This window comes from Sinohyriopsis cumingii, chromosome 5, assembly GCF_028554795.1.
Source record: "Sinohyriopsis cumingii isolate HCF-2022 chromosome 5, ASM2855479v2, whole genome shotgun sequence".
Lineage (NCBI taxonomy): Eukaryota > Metazoa > Mollusca > Bivalvia > Unionida > Unionidae > Sinohyriopsis > Sinohyriopsis cumingii.
Window position 1 is genome coordinate 122961956 of NC_142965.1, and position 13091 is coordinate 122975046.

Here is a 13091-nt window from a genome sequence, read left to right on the forward strand (position 1 = left end):
ATACTATCCAGGAAATGTTATTCAAGTTGCACTGTGAGAAATTTCCAACGTTGCAGGTACCATTATGCTACAGACCCACTGATACTAGGAAACAAAATATTAGTGTTACTTTGCCCTGCGGAGAGGAAAAGACCTTGGTCTTGAATGATATTATCTTCGTTGATATTAATCTTGTTAATGACGCGATAAACGCAGAAAAATCGCCATGGAAACTTGGATACGCAACAACGATACACTCATCGCAGGGATTGACCGTGCATGGCCAAGTTTGGATCGTCGACGATAGAATTTCCTGGTCAAATTTAGTGTATTTGGCCGTGTCGAGAGTAAGAAAATTATCTCAACTAGGTAGAATTCGAATAAATCACATAAGTGACGCTGGCGGTAGTTGAGTATCTTCGGGTACTATTTGTAATTCTTCTTTGGTAAATCCGCGTTGTGGCGCTAACGAATCTAGAATATAAATTGCTGGTCTTCCCGATGATCTTGTTACGGCTGATATTTTGTGTGTTGTGACGCTCCAGTTTGGATCGGTTGCTCTTTTTCTTCCTCCTTCAGCCTCGCCTTCTTTATATAAATATCTGACTGTGACACTACCTAGTACAGGCTGAATTGTAGAATCTCGCTTTAGGGGTATATTCGATTTTGTAATTGCAATTGCGGGCTTCATCGATATTGTTCGAGTTGTCTCGTTATTTAGTGCGTTAATTACATGGGGCAATCTTGATACCCAATCGTGAGATCGATTATCCTGAATAAACTCACGCGCGTACTGATATCCGAATAATCTTTCCGCGAGCGTTTTGTTGAATCTTTCGACGATAGCTTGATTGTGATGAACACCTACAATACCGCGACGGATTTTAACATTATTCTTTTTCATCAGTGAAGTAACCGCACCGAGAAATTCTCGGCCAGGATCAACCTGAAGAAGATTTGGCCATGTCAACGGGGATCGTGAATAAATTTCGCTAAACGCCTTAGCGATCTCCGTTGCTGTTTTATTCGATAATGGCTCGGCTTCTTTATACCTGCTAGCGATATCAACGACTGTCAGGACGTATTTATATGTGACTCCGTCGACGGTATCGTAAGGAAGAAACATTAAATCAGCCTGATGGACTTCATTAGGGACACTGACGGTGAAACTTGCATATGGTATTTTCTTAGGTGGGGGAAGATATATTTGCCAGATTGCCTGTTTCGATAACCACGATTCAGCGGTGGATTGTTTTACTTTAGCGGCTTTAGCGAGTTTGGCAATTGCTGATTTTCCTCGCCAAAATCCTCGCGGAGAATAATATATCTGCTCCATTATTATTTACCAGCACCGAATACTAATTTACCTTTCATTGCGCCTTTTATCAACCAAGTTGCCAATTTTTCTTTGAAACTTTTGTCAGGAATCGCGTTTAGTGCGTGAATTAGCCTGATATCAGCGAGATGCCTTTGTTGTAAATCCCCGCTGCGATACGCGAGATCGTGGTAGTAACAAGCGCTATCGATGGCGTTTACCGGATCTTCACCTTGCTTTGGTTGGTTATTATCATCGAGTCTGATATCAAGCCTCGTTCCAGGTCCGCAGTAATTGTATCCTGGTAGATGCTTCTCTCCGGGATATTTCGCCCAGGGCAGCCCAGGTAGATTTTTCAGGGAGGCGGCGATATCTCCTCCGGTTCTATTTTTTTTTTTTACAAATTTAAACTTGCGTGTCCTGCAAACTTCGCATTCCCCCTTGATTGCGTTCCTGTTGTTGCGTGTGACGATTTCGATTGGATTTAACGTAGCTGTGTGAGTGCGACACTTAACACAATATAGATCCATGTATTCTAGTAACATGAATGTAATTGATTTTTCCGCCACGAAGCGACGCGAGCAAGTAAAACATCACGCGGTATTACCAAATTCGATAAGGATGATAATCATTGGCCCGTCCGGTTCTGGAAAGACGCAGTTGTTGCTAAATTTGATTATGCGATGGCTAAAATGGGACAAATTGTATTTGGTTGCACCGTCCGTTGATGATCAGCGTTGTTATCAGGTGCTAAAGGAGTTCAGTGACAATACCGATGAGGGCACAATCGAATTTATCACAGACATTAATGAAGCTCCATCCGTGGAAAATTTAGATGGCGATGTTAATAATCTCGTTGTTTTCGATGATGTTATGCTGGACAAGCAGACCAACCCGGCTAGGATATTTTCGCGTGGCAGACACAAGAACACCGATGTGATTTACGTGACACAGCGATATATGCAGATTCCCAAGGTGATCAGGGACAATTGTAATATTTTGTCGGTGTTCAACGGCGTAGACACTCACACGCTGAGAAATATTCATCAGACCTGGTGTAACGGCGACATGGACATAAACAAATTCAAAAATTTCTTCAGCCGCGCTCAGGCAACACCGCACGGTTTTATCACGATTAATCTTCATGATCCGCGTAGTAGGTATCGAATCGGTCTCGATCAAATTTATTCATGAAAAAGAAGCCCAACGTTGCAAAATCACACTAACACAAAAAAAATACCCCCGGACCCCCCCCCCCCCCCCAGAAAATCTTCCTTTTTTACTTGCCCGAATGCACACAAAAATTGCACTCGGCGGGGATTTTACGCAAATTAATTTTCGTAGGAAGGTTTATTTTGGCTTTCTGAGGCTTCTACGGAGAAAGTTCTCGTAGGAAGGTTTATTTGGTCTGGAACGTCTGGTCTGTAGAACTTCCCTGCTGCTTGCATATTGTCATTGATTTAATTTACATAACCAGTTACTATTCTATATTCGGTGTCACCATACAGTATCTTATTGATGTAACACTCTGCGACAAACGGATACATTTTGAGGAAAATCTTATTGCTGTTAAACTCTGCGACACAGGGATACATTTTGAGGGAAAAACATCTTATCAGGGTGTATGGTGTTAGCCGCTGCACTCGATTATTAAGAGGATATACAATGTATGTCATAGCATAGGCGCAAGCGAAATTATTTTCCACGGAAACCTTGATACATATTACTAAAATTGTATAGCAGAAAAATGTATTATTGAACGGTACACTGCACAGGACTAATAAATATACAATATCTGAGTACTGTAACTTCACTGAAGCGTGCCGAGCTTTGGATACAGAAAATAGAAAACGGTTACCTTTGATTCTTAGAAATATTTTTTATATACAGAGAAAACAAGCTACATTCAAGTTTTAGGAAAGAAACGCGGTGGAATATTTTTTTTAAAAAAAGGTCCTGGTTGCTGATAATATGCCACGTGGGAACAACTCGGTGTGACACACTTTTCACTTTTTGAGACATTAGGTAGATGCATTAGTTAGATTATTTGAGGCTGCAAAAGCTCTAAACCACTTAAGCAAGAGATTAATCACACAACTTTATTGCAATAATATTGAATACATATTGACAGTGTGGGAGGAAACAATCCTATTGAATTTATCCTTGTTTACTAAACAGATATACCATGTATAATACAAATTACCGCCTCTTTAGAGAATCCGACATAAGACTGCAGTGTGTATAGAATATCAAATTTGTATTAATATGTGTTAAATGGGGAAAACAAATTTAAATAAGAGTTGATTTTGTTTGTTTGTTTGTTTTTTTGTGGGGGTTGGGGTGTTGCTTTTGTACCTGGTTGACTTCATCCATATTTTGGAGGTATGCTTAGTTGACAATTTTACCAAACTGTATAAATGTTATCTTTCTAATTTGTTACAGCCTGTTACAGTTAATATGGCAACCAATTTCTCGGAAACGAAACATGATTAAAGCATCTTTAAACAGTCAATATTGGTAACCATTCCATTAACCTTTCTTCATTTGCAAGAAACTACGGTGCTTTATATTTTAATTATTTGATCTTTGATAGTTAAAAAACATAAAAGGGAGTATTATACTGTTTCCTTAATATGTTTTATGCTTCTTTGAAAATTGTTGTATGCTGTCTTTTACAAACAAAGTGAAACAAATATCAACTAACAGGCACTAAATTAAACGCCTAAAATAACATTTGTAATAATTTGCTATTTACCAGGAAAGGCCATTTTTTGTCTTGGGTACATGATAAGCATTTACATATGTTACTTAATTATTTTAATAAGGTAAACAACTTTGAAGAGAAAAAAATTATTTATATTCTAAATTGAATGGTGTCCACTCCTTTGACGATTATGTTTCTTTACCCAACAGTATCACATATTTACGTTTCACGGTTATTCTATTTATACGACACACTGCATAATTCAAATCAATCAAGGTTCTTTTAGTGTCCATGCATGTCACCAAACGTTGTTCTTTTAAACTCTTGATTACTTTATTCGCTGTGAAAATTTGTCGGGTGATTTTTCATAATTTCTTCTTGAGCTTCTTATTGTTTTTAATTTTATATACATAGCATTAATGAGCGTTCACTAAACCAAGACGTATAACGTGAAAACGTTTAGCTGTTAATTCTGAAGAAACGCCTTTCTGGATAATAGAATGCTATAATATAATTTTCTCATTTATATTATTACAGTTGCTTCTATACTACGGTTCATTGGAACAAAAGGAGACGAAGTATCATTTTTCCTCACAGATGTCCGCATGGGTTCAACTTTTGATATTTGGGGTACGTGTCCGCTTCGCCACTTTATTATGGACTTTTGAGTAATGAGTTTCTTTATTTTATACAGAAACCTAATTAAACATGTTCTAAATACAGTTTATATCCCTAATTAGTGGTATAAATAGATCGATCGGTGAAGATATTAGAGATTGATATAAGAGAGAAGAGATAGAATGCATTAACACTCTTTCGTACATCAAAACACGAAACATGGGACACAATAGACGTGCAGAATAAGACGAAAGAGCTGCAAAGATATTTCGATTCAAAAATATAAACTAGATGCACTCCCGGGAATAGACAAACTAAACCCGTTTTCCTTTTTCGAAATATTGAAGTAAATGTCGTCATAAACTGAAGCCAAAACTAGTTTCGTAATCTGTATTCAGCTGGAACAAACAAAATGAGGAACACAATCTTTAGGAATTTCTCTGAAACCAAATTTGCCTGCTTTTGTTATCATACAATATATTCAAAAAAATTACGCACGGAATAAACCAAATATATTGTTTCTTTCGTTTTCGTTAAGCCTTTCAGGATCGGAGATTTTAATGTAGACTTCTTCTCCTTTCTTCAAAAAAAATACGGATTCCATATGACTTGAGACTACACATTTCGTGTGAACACTGGATGGCTTACACAGAGAATTACAACTCTGCATAAGAATCGTGTCATATTTTGTTTCCGTCATAGGAATATGACGGTAGAGAACGTGGCAAAACGTCCCAAACTCTTCTGTATTATTCTTCCACTCTTGGCTGTACACTAGGTTGCTATAGATGTAATAAAAAGCACTTTCCAAAATTTGTAAGCTTCCGTTGACATATGTGAGTGTAGACCCTATAAATGATGCAGATGAATGCATGTTCCACTGGACTTTAGCCATGTACTGATCGGACTTATTTTGTGCTGGAAAAAAGATAAAATAGATAATTGAGCTAATAATAAATTTGTAATCTATCAGTTATATACATGTATATATATATATATATATATATATATATATATATATATATATATATATATATATATATATATACAGATTTATAGACTGATCTATGGACTGTTAGATAAGACCAACAGATGAGCAGACATACTGACAGATAGTCGGAGCAACATATATAACGAATCATTGGCGCATGCTCTGAGGGAGAGAGGCAGCGAATGTGTGATACTAAATGGTCCTGCGCTCTTTTTTTAATAAATCCATTAAAAATTAATTCGTGAGTTGTGAAATCAATTATTAATTTAATTAAAATAAGTGTATTGATTTGTTGGTAGTGCATTTGTTTCTTCTTTACTTTTGTCGGCTAGTATTTACTTAGTAATGTGTGTTATGAACATTTAAAATTTAAAAGTATATGCTGTGTTTAAAATAGGTATAAAGGTCCAAAATGTCTTTGGAATTCTATGACAAAATGCCAAGAATTACTTTGAAGTACAATTTCATAAAACTAGAAGGGAGTTATTTCCTATTAATAATGAAAACAAAAATTCCTTGCAATACGTCACACGCTATTAGGCACATTATACCGACGTACGCGTATGGAAAATGTTCCTAACCGTTTGACAACACATAAACAAGGTAGAAAATATAATATACACACCAGAAATGAAAACAAAGAGTAATTACCTATTGGTAATATGCCAACAAGCTTAGTATTTCCTTTGTTATTGTCAGCTGGCCCGCAGATAATTGGAAGATCTTTCACATAACCTGCAATCATAGTGTGATGACACTAAGTTGGTGAATCTCTTTTTCAGTTTTGCAAACTGGATGATGGAATACACACACACACAACAACAACAACAACAACAACAAGGGCAACAACAACTGCTAAAATATTCGTTTAAATAATAGCTACAATTTTAAATACATGTATAGAAATACTTGAAAGCGTCGTAGTGATATTAAAACAAAGATGGTATTCGTCCACACGGAATTGCATTCCTACAGTAGATACAAGGCTCATGCAAATACCATTAACTCTGAGATATTTGACGATGCACTATTCCAGTGCTTGATAAAGTTTCACTTGTTAGTTTGGAGATGGAAACACATAATAAGAAGACTGGTGATAAAAACATAAAACATCTAGACAACTTGCCTATCATTTATTTGAAGAATGCATGTATTTCTATATAGCATTATATCCAATTGCTACTCATGTGTTGGAAAAGCTTGATATTGTTTGTCATTTTCGGTGTATATGTATTTCTATGTATTTCGTTTACATACTTTTGTCGAAGTGTCAAGTTTTCAAAACCTATTAATCGGAACACACCGAACTTCCACATTTATAGAACAATTACGCTACAGTTAGTTTCTACATAGCTAATTACCTGTTCTAATCAAAATCTCCACTTAACGAAGTATTCATCAAATATAATTAAAGTCATTTTTTATAATATAAATCATACTACCGGATTAAATTAAACAATCTTTGTTTGAAAGTTCTCAATATTTTACTAAAAAGTTGTTGTTTCTTTAAACCTGTAAATGAATTTAATTACAACCAATAAGCAAAAGATCTTTCTATAACATGTTCTACTTCTGCATGTACAGCACACAGACACCTGCAAATACATTGTGTAACCTAATATAGATGTACAGCACACAGACACCTGCAGATACATTGTGTAACGTAATATAGATGTACAGCACACAGACACCTGCAGATACATTGTGTAACCTAATATAGATGTACAGCACACAGACACCTGCAGATACATTGTGTAACGTAATATAGGTAAATGACAGTGAGGAAAAAAAAATTCGGAAACGGAGAAACAGTTCTACGATACTGAGCAAAAGTGCATAATGTATTATCCGGATGCACTTAGGTACTCTCTGATATCAAGGCCGCTTAACTCCGCCGTTTAGACAGACTTCCTGAAAGAGTACAACATCCAAACTTTCCCACTTCCTTCATAAAGTACTGGGTGAGCTCCAGGTGATTTTTAGTCGAATACCGTTGTCAAAGATTTGCTGAGTGGCAAACGATTTGAAAGCCGCCATGCCGTTCAGTTTTCCAGTGTATGAACAGCATACCAAAGAGTAAATGCAGAATGGTATTTTATAGTTGGATAATCAGGCTGTGAATTGGGTAGAAATGCATGGAGAATACTTTAATGGTATTCACTGACGTACTGGTCACTTAAAAAGAACCTTGTTGTGCAGCGCAATAATCAGAACGTTTCAAATACCCCTTGTGCATCCTTTTTACTAACTGTCTCTGTTGATTGTGAGCCAGTAATTTCTGAATGGTCTTTAACATGCCGATAAAGAAACACAAGAACTAAATTTTATATAAATTAGGATAAGCCTAAACTTAAGACTCTCCTTTGAAATAAAAGAAAATGCCAGAATACAATTTAGAGAAAATGTTTTGCTCTGCATATTATTGCATCATCATGCAATTTTGATTTATTTTTCTCATCGACATAAATGTCATAAAGATAGCACTCTCTTCTCATGAACAAACTGTAGGATACATATAATAGCAATGCATCACAATATAGTGACCCAATGAATATTCACGTCCTACTTAATTGATTTGTTCTAGTGTAACTATGTTAAAACTATAACAATTAATTATCTCCTACCTTCACTTAGTTTAAGTCTTCTTTTTCTTTCCACCATCTGCAAAAAGGAGGATGGAAATAACTGCTACTCTCCAATAATATTTTTGAAAAATCATAGTACTACTTTGTAAGTCATCATCACATTTGTGAGACAACCGGATTTATCAAGTTTGACATTCTTACAGCATCTTCTCTTTAGTAAAGTATTCAACTCAATGTTATGCCACTGAATGCTAAACATAAAGAAACGTACTCTTGATGCGATGGAAAAAGGCTAACACGATTTTTCACCTTTGGACTTTGCCGAAGCTGATCTTTAACACTACATGGTGACTTCATCATATGGTATCCTCCAAGATCATTAGTACGATCTAGTTAATGCTATACTTAGTAGAAAACCTCGTGTACACAACATATCTTATGGCATAACAAGCACTGTTTGTGTAATCACAGCGATTTAACAATTATTTTAAGAGTTTTGCTAGCGAACTGATTAAATCACTAATATATTTTCACCACATTGATATAACATAGATATGTTTATATTCATTTAAAGCAGTGCTGTCCAACCCGAGGCCCACGGGCTGATTTTAAATTGCCCGCCAGAGCTCGAGCAGCTATAGAGGCATTGCTTTTCAGTTTTCTGGTGCGGCCCTCAGCTTCAAGAAAAACATTTTTCAGTGGCCAATGGTGTCAAAAAGGTTGGACAGCACTGATTTAGAGAATAACTGTACATTTATGCAACGAATCTGAATGACTACTACAATGGTGTTTTTTACATGTATATTCCTTTTACCACTTCTTGCAAAATATTTGAATTCCTAGCAGATACGTTCTGTAAAATTGAGATACATTGTTACATGTGTTTGTGTAAACACATAGAATAAGACTGAGGGAGAAAGGGAGAGAGAGGATATCTCCCTTCCTGGGTAATGTGCAAACACACCCAGGACAGTCATCGGCACAATTACATCCACCACCACCACTAACATTTGTATCAAAAACACAAGTACTTCTACCTCAGATAGTCCCCTCCTTGCTGTCTCGAATGTTTATAGCTACTTTTGTATTGTAAGCAAATAATAATCTTACCCTGGCCACTATTTCTGTGATGTCTGCAAACTTGCTCAAGCAACAGAGTACTGATGACCCGTCCCTCACGATGGACAAGTTCGAGAATATCCAAATGTCCTCATTTGGATTTAGTTCTATTTGTCGACATGTAACACAAAGCTGGAGATCCGCTATTAATGTCTGTTCTGTAGGACGAATCCTGAAAATTGTGATTACTGCTAAAACCAGACTTAACAGAAGTGATAAAAACAGGAGCAAGAAGACCAAATACTTTAGTAAAGAGATGTTTTTAGCGGGGACAACGGAGCAAGACATGGTGTATGAATGTAACAGGAGTATGTTTCTACCTTCCTATATTATTAACATTTCTGTTCAAGGAAGTTTATTTGTAGTTCGTGGAAAGAAGCATGTCAGCATTGTTTCCTGGTAAATTACGTGTAACTAACAAATTTCCAATCCAAAGATCGAGTTCTCTCTCTCTCTCTCTCTCTCTCTCTCTCTCGTAGTCAGCAGATGTTACAAGACATTGCCCTAATTTTTTTCGATACAAATTCATAGATACCTGACCTCCCATTTTGCTCGAAGCATCCAATCAGATACTACTATGGTTTGAAGAATAGATACTTCGGTTTTGAAAAGTGCAGTTTAGCCTGCCAAAGCACGTCTATTTAAAATGTTACCGTTACAAGTTCACACAATACTGAATCCGGTGTGCGCCGCAGCCAATATTAGGACCACAATAGAACATAAAGTTAAGTTTCTTATACCATGTTGTAATAACCTGCATTTAGGGAGTGAGGTGTGCATGCGTGTATACGGTAAACACTATTCATACAAGCCGCCCAATTCGGTCTAGAGTTTTTTTTTAAATCAGTGCATTAGCAGTGAATTTCTCAAATGAATTGACATTAATATTTTCGGGAATCCTTTGTTTCGTTTACTTCGTCGATTAATAGTTAGTTGGTATAGTCTATATGTTTTTGTGATAGCGAAAATAGGGAGTATCATGCCGGCGGCTGGCATCCTTGATAATTTGATTAATGGCTATTTCTAGTTAACCGTTTAAGACTGTACAATACATACTCAATGTGTTTATAGCCTCTGATGTTTCATTTGTAAAGAAGTAATAATATAATGAACTAATAGTATAGTGGTAATTTGTACCCTAACCTTGTGTGAAATTATCATATATCATACTGTACCGCAAGACAATTATAGTATTTCGGCTTAGTATAAAAACAACAAGACTGTCATGGTTATGAACTGACTTTAGATTCACTGTGTCTTAATAAATGAATCCTCTTGTGTTATGGTTGAAAAGAAATCAAGAGTTTGAGTTTACTCCATTCTCCCCCTTCTTAGTCAGCTGATAAGAAGCATCCTCATCCCTGGTGCCGTACTCCTATGTAGTATTATCAGGACCTAGCTCGGCCGTTACAATGTTTTTAATTCAATACAAAAATAAGTGACCAAAATTACTTATTCCCGATTTAAAAAATACAAAATCAAATTTTAACCCTCTTCAAGCCATTCGTAGCTAGGGTCCACGTAGATATGTTGAGACGAAATAATTTGTCGGGCCCAATCGGACAGATAGGACTTGTTATCGGTATGGGCTGTATAAAGCTGGATGTATACATTACATAATATATCAAGCATTTTTAATGATGTGAGACCCGACGTAACTCATTTATATCCGAACCGCTTTTCTGAATGTTCTAGTTAGGGATCTGCTAAAACAGCAGCATACGTTTAGAGAAAATTGCTGAGATGATTTCAAGACCTATTTGACTAAATATATGGTTTGTATAACAATGGCAGTTTAGGAGATTACATGCATCGTCCAGATATGGGTCCAAACATATCCTCCACAAATATTTTAACATGTATCCTTCTTTGAGAGTTTGTATCCAGAGGTTATATTCGTTCCCGAGAATAAGTATTTTTAAACATTCGTCGACAGGAATCGGAGAAATAGGAGAGCTTTTGTGGGTAGCAGTGATGTAAAACCGGTACAGAGAAGACCAGTTTTATAAAAACTTTGCACTTCGCGAATCTCTGCTTAGAATTTTTTTTAATTTCAAGCCCTTTTAGGTATATTCAAGTTAGAGATCAGCACCAACATCTAGAAAGGTTTCGAGACTATTTTGTCGAAATATTGAGCTAAATATATGGTAGGAATAAAAGCCTAGGAAGAGAAAGTTTATTCGGTCTGCATACTTACCCAAGCATTCCTTCTTGAAATGATTTTGAAAACTACCGTTTTTTGAGATCTTATATCTTGGGACATATTCGACCCAAAGAAAGAGTAGGTCTATTCTATTAAGGCATTACTCTACTGTGCAACCCTGCTGTAAACAAAATTTGATTTCAATGCCTCTTTGAGCTCCGCCTCAGATGCGGGAGGTCATGGGTTCGAACCCCAGCTGAGTCATACCAAAGACTTATTAAAATTGTACCAGCAGCTGCCTCGCTTGACGCTCACCATTAAGAGGTTAGTGTTAGGACTGGTCGGCCTGGTGTCAGGATAATGTGACTGGGTGGGACATCATGCTACATGTCTGCGGCATGATGCCCCAGTGCTAGACATCACTATAAACTGCCACACTGCAGACAATGCAACGACACGACTGAGAAAATTGTAAAGCTACGTTAAAAATACTAGCACCCACCCCCCTTTGACGTTTCTAATTAGAGATTTGCTCCAATATTAGAAACATGTTTAGTGAACAATAGCAAAGCCAATAATAGTTTACATCCAAAGCCCATATATAGATCATACAAATCCCATCCTGGAATAAAAACTTTGACAACGATCATTCTTTTTTATTTGTATTATGTTTTCATCCCCAACAAGAACTACTGAGAACATTTGTCGAGAAAATGCATGGGTATACGAGGACCCGTTTGGGTACAGGCATTATGAAAAAGAAGCAGTGAGAACCTTTTTATTTTTACATTTCAACAGCCTCTTCTTAGGGATCTACTCTAACTGTAGCAACAGTTCAGAGAAAATTTGTGCAACCCATTTTGAGAAATAGGGGGTAGATATATGGGGCAGTAAAAGAACTCGTAAGGGGGTTACATCTCATGCCTACATATGAACCCTAATATTCTCTCCTCAGATAATGTTGACATAATCCCTTCTTTGCGATGTTATCTATAGGATTATGTTCAACTCACAGAAAAGGTATTGAAAAAGTTCACCGATGGAAATCAGAGAAATAGGCGAGTCCTTATCGATATTGGGTATGTAAAACAAGTGTATACTGGATCGACTCTATGAACAATTTGCACCGACCGAACCCTTACTTTGATTGAAATCCCTCTTCGACAGTTTCTAGGAAAAGGTTAGAGTAAATTCCGCGAATATATTTCGAGAAATAGGGGGCTAACTATATGGAAACCTTACGCCCACATATGCACCCTAACATTCCCTCCACAAATAACTTTTGTCACGGACCCTCTATAAAGGTGTACATTGCGGGATATTTTATACTCCTAAACGAAGTGTTGACGAAATTCCTCAGTGGAATCAGAGAATTATAATCGGTATAACAAACGCCTTGTGTTAATTAAATCTTACGTCCATATATGGACCCTAACATCACCCCTTAAGGGATTTTTAAACAGATCGATTTTATTGAAATTATATAACCATGGATATGTTAGATCCCCAGACGAGGTATGGCAACATTCTTCGATGAGAAATCAACAAATTAAGAGGACCCTTATGGGTCCCAGCTATGTAAAGAAGGTCTATAGGGGACGATCATATCAATATCTTCTTCAGACTAAGCTTCTTCT

General features: G+C 36.6%; 1 protein-coding gene across 1 annotated transcript; it reads right to left on the bottom strand.

Moving 5' to 3' along the window:
* Positions 1-4992: 4992 nt before the first annotated feature.
* LOC149800112 (uncharacterized) lies at positions 4993-9643 on the bottom strand. Its single transcript, XM_089959700.1, has 4 exons — positions 9303-9643; positions 8232-8268; positions 6259-6342; positions 4993-5534 (listed from the first exon to the last, which is right to left on the bottom strand). Exons 1-4 carry the CDS (start codon positions 9597-9599, stop codon positions 5107-5109), a joined length of 846 nt encoding a protein of 281 aa, XP_089815826.1. The 5' UTR covers positions 9600-9643; the 3' UTR covers positions 4993-5106.
* Positions 9644-13091: the final 3448 nt, after the last annotated feature.

Excerpts from the sequence above, each read along its gene's own strand:
- LOC149800112 (XM_089959700.1), bottom strand. The coding sequence starts at position 9,599 with ATGTCTTGCTCCGTTGTCCCCGCTAAAAACATCTCTTTACTAAAGTAT. Across the intron at positions 8,269-9,302 it reads TCACAGAAATAGTGGCCAGG|ATGGTGGAAAGAAAAAGAAG; the intron begins GTAAGATTATTA and ends TCCTTTTTGCAG. Across the intron at positions 6,343-8,231 it reads AAGACTTAAACTAAGTGAAG|GTTATGTGAAAGATCTTCCA; the intron begins GTAGGAGATAAT and ends CTATGATTGCAG.